At 38.2% G+C, this 3608-nt stretch overlaps 1 protein-coding gene across 1 annotated transcript; it reads right to left on the bottom strand.

Moving 5' to 3' along the window:
• Window positions 1–540: 540 nt before the first annotated feature.
• Window positions 541–867, bottom strand: LOC143888672 (uncharacterized). The gene has a single exon (XM_077393103.1). The coding sequence runs from the start codon at window positions 865–867 to the stop codon at window positions 541–543; it is 327 nt and encodes a 108-aa protein (XP_077249218.1).
• Window positions 868–3608: the final 2741 nt, after the last annotated feature.

The raw sequence follows: 3608 nt of genomic DNA, 5'->3' as shown, positions 1-3608 counted from the left end.
GGAAAGTTTAGGCACTCATATATTAGCTATCTATACTTTTATTAGTTGATATTCATCTATCTTGAGGGATTTTTACTAGAACGAAATGTAGGCAACACGAATACAATCAAGCATCGCTTTAAGCTATGTTTGTGAAAAGGAGCTGAGTGGTAAACTGTCATGGAAGGCTATTGATTCGTTGGTAATATTTACAATTTTGTCAAATTTCCCATGACCAGCTGGTCTCTATTGATGATTGCATTCTCTTAAATTAAATATTTGGCTCTCTTGTTTAGAGGTAAGGACACTAATTCTGTTGCCAATGGATGATGGTTCAACAGACTGCAGAGTCAATGTGCTGGATCTTATTGTTTAGGAATTGCAAGTAAATATCATAGTGGTCTTTGTATTTGTTTCTGTTGCCATGTGCATCTAATCAGTTTTTTTTTTGAAAGAGTTAGCCAAATTATATTAATGAAAAGAAAAGAGCAAGAACAAAGCAAGGGTACTCAGGGAGGAAGTGAATCAAAGAGTGCTGAAGACTCCATGGAAACCCCCGCCTTAGCAAGACCATCCGGCGGAGCGGCGAGCATGATTGAAGGCCGCAGAGAGGGGTTTCACCAAATCAAACATTTTGTCAAATAAATTGTCAAATCTCCATGGTGGCTTTTGAGGACCCCTAAGCCATCGTATCACATTCAGTGAGTCCCCTTCCACTATCACATTATCAATGCCTTCTCTCGATACGAGTCTCAAGCCATGGTGCACTGCCTGCACCTCGTATTCTATAGCATCTTCCTCACCTAGAGGACCTGCAAAGGCCCAAAATACCTCCCTCAGTTCATTTCTTAGAACTCCCCCAATTCCCGCAGGACCCCGGTTCCCCATGCTAGATCCGTCACATTATCAATGCATGTAATTGTTTTTGGTGAGGGTTAAATGTAAACTTCTCTCAAGGGGATGGTGTGCTGTCCAACTAATGGAGAAATACATGGAGACATCCGAAACATGTCATGGACCAGAGAAATACATGGAGCCTTTTTGGCTTTGGAGCAACCCCTAGTGACAAGATTCTAGTCTGCATTTCTCTGTAAATTGTCGTCTTCTTTCTTTTTTTTCAAGAAGGGATGAACATTAAATTTAAGAGCACAATATTTTTGGGCTACTGATATTGGCACTACCATTTTTTAATAATTGAACAAATTCAGCCTGTCTTTTTCTTTTATTTTTGGTTCTGACAGCTTTTTGGGTACTGTAATAACCTTTGGCAGCTGTTATTATAGTAAAAGACACCATGAGTTAGTGCAATTATAAAAACATGGTAGTGGCAATATCCTTAGCCTATTTTTATTGCATGGATTCCAATCCATGTCACTTGATATGGTAATTTATTCTGCATATATCTGTTCCCGGTTAATATGAATTTGGACCTTACTTTGCTTGGTGTGCTTTGGCATTGATATAGTGTAGTCTCATCTATATGATGACCCAGTTTCTTTCAACTGAACATAGCATCTAACAAGCATGTCTTAAACACATAGGTGGCGTTTATACCTTATATTACTGCTGGTGATCCTGACCTTTCAACAACAGCAGAAGCACTGAAAGTGCTTGATTCTTGTGGCTCGGACATAATTGAACTGGGTGTGCCTTACTCTGATCCTTTGGCAGATGGCCCTGTTATCCAGGTTTGACTGTGCGGTACTTTTTATTTATTTTTTTCTGTTGTTCTTGCTCAAGTGTTTTAGTTTTTTTTTATCATTTTTAGGCTGCTGCGACTCGTGCTCTAGCCAGAGGGACCAATTTCAATGCTATTATTTCCATGTTAGAGGAGGTAGGTGGCCATTCTGATCATCACATTTATGGTCGAAGTTGTTTTTATATGCGTGCGTGCGTGCGTGTGTGGGATTTTCTAGGCAATTTCATGGAAAGCCATTTGGTGGCTGACACTCACTTTTTAGCAGATATGTCATATGTCTTATTCATTTAATTCATCTGAGGTGGCTGTTCTCTCCCGCAAAGTCAGCCACGAAATGGCTTTCTGTTATATTCTCTAGCAAATCCCTATTTATTTGTTTGGTTAGCTCTCTCTCTCTCTCTCTCTAGATACATAAATGTATGCATGATTGTTTGAAAGCAAGATTTCACACATGAACTGATTGGTCCCTGTTTTTTTCTTTTTTGAATGGTGAACTGATTGATCACTGTTAAAGTAAAAGAAAGAAGAATATTCTAGAATATAGGGAAGAGAAAGAAGGAAAAAGAAGAAAGAAAGATGTTGCAGGGTTTGATAGACACACCCCAAAAGCCCATACCTTTTACACACACACACACACACACACACACACACACACACACACACACACACACACACGTGTGCACATACATGAAACACTCGACTACTCGCTATGTAAGTAGTTGCCTGGTTGTCACAAAACATTGTCGTTGTCTTGCCAACCATAAAGCCGATCTCTTCCATAAAAGTCTCCAACCACATTAACTCACATGCATTATCAGCTGTCCCACAATATTCTACCTTTACACTAGAAAGTGCAACCACATTTTGCTTCTTTCTTGTCCAAGTCCCAAAATTCCCTCCAACTACTATATTCTATAGGCGAGCATCTCTCGAAAGGAGATCTTGTTTCAATTTGTATTAGAAAAGATTTCCACTCAAGCATTGTTTTAAATTTCCACCAAAATTGGCACAAAACGACTAAATGTTTTCATTTCCTTCCCAACCAAAAACTATGCCGAAATTGATATGTATATAGAAACCAAAACTGTAAGTATATTAGTGGCATACTTTATCAGCATATGTTACATATTTATATTTATATGAATTGCATGTTGAAATATACTATATGTATTTTTTATGTATATTTATATGAATGACATGTGAAATGTGGTATTACTAAATTATCAAAGATGCACGACAATGCATGTCATTATATTTTTATATGTTCAAGGTTGTTAAACGGAGGATGCAATAGTCGCCCATTTTTTTTTACTTGGACAGCTCCCCCTAGTGTTAAAGAGAAGTCGTACACATTGGTTGTGTTGGTCAATTTCAAGTTCTCCACTATTTGCATGGTTGTGTTTGTAAGAAAGCTTCAAAGGGCCCTTCTTCTTATTGGAGCTATCCAGATTGCGTTCAGCCCACTAACGCCCTTAATTAACTTGGGTGATGTTATTGCATTCAATATTGTAGTGGGATAGGATTTTTGCAGGCAGGCAAATGGTACTACATTGTCAAATAGTTGTATAAGTCACATTTGGATGATTATTTCAGATTCTGCAGTGATAGTGATATTTAGTACTGAAGAAAGATGACAATATGTTTTTTTTTTTTCATGTTATTGCTTGGGCTTCTGTTGGAACATATTGAATTCTTTATGCTCAGCTAATTGTCGGACCGATTCCATGGATGATATTTGCCTCTCATCTAAGTAAACGTTGTTTATCTATCATTTCTTGTTGCAACTATGTATGTGTTGTTTATGTGGTACCAGGTAATGGCGAAGGATAAGTTTTATGTGGTTTTCAAGGGACGACAGGTGGGCATATTCGAGAGTTGGGCAGACTGTCACCTTCAAGTGAACAGGTATAGTGGAGCATCTTCGCGCTCC

This window comes from Tasmannia lanceolata, unplaced genomic scaffold, assembly GCF_043159265.1.
Source record: "Tasmannia lanceolata isolate RefF3 unplaced genomic scaffold, GAP_Taslan_0.1 ptg000012l, whole genome shotgun sequence".
NCBI classification, from domain to species: Eukaryota; Viridiplantae; Streptophyta; class Magnoliopsida; order Canellales; family Winteraceae; genus Tasmannia; species Tasmannia lanceolata.
Note: the sequence above shows the minus strand (reverse complement) of the source record. Positions and strands in the feature narration are given on the sequence as shown.

Excerpts from the sequence above, each read along its gene's own strand:
- LOC143888672 (XM_077393103.1), bottom strand. The coding sequence starts at position 867 with ATGGGGAACCGGGGTCCTGCGGGAATTGGGGGAGTTCTAAGAAATGAA.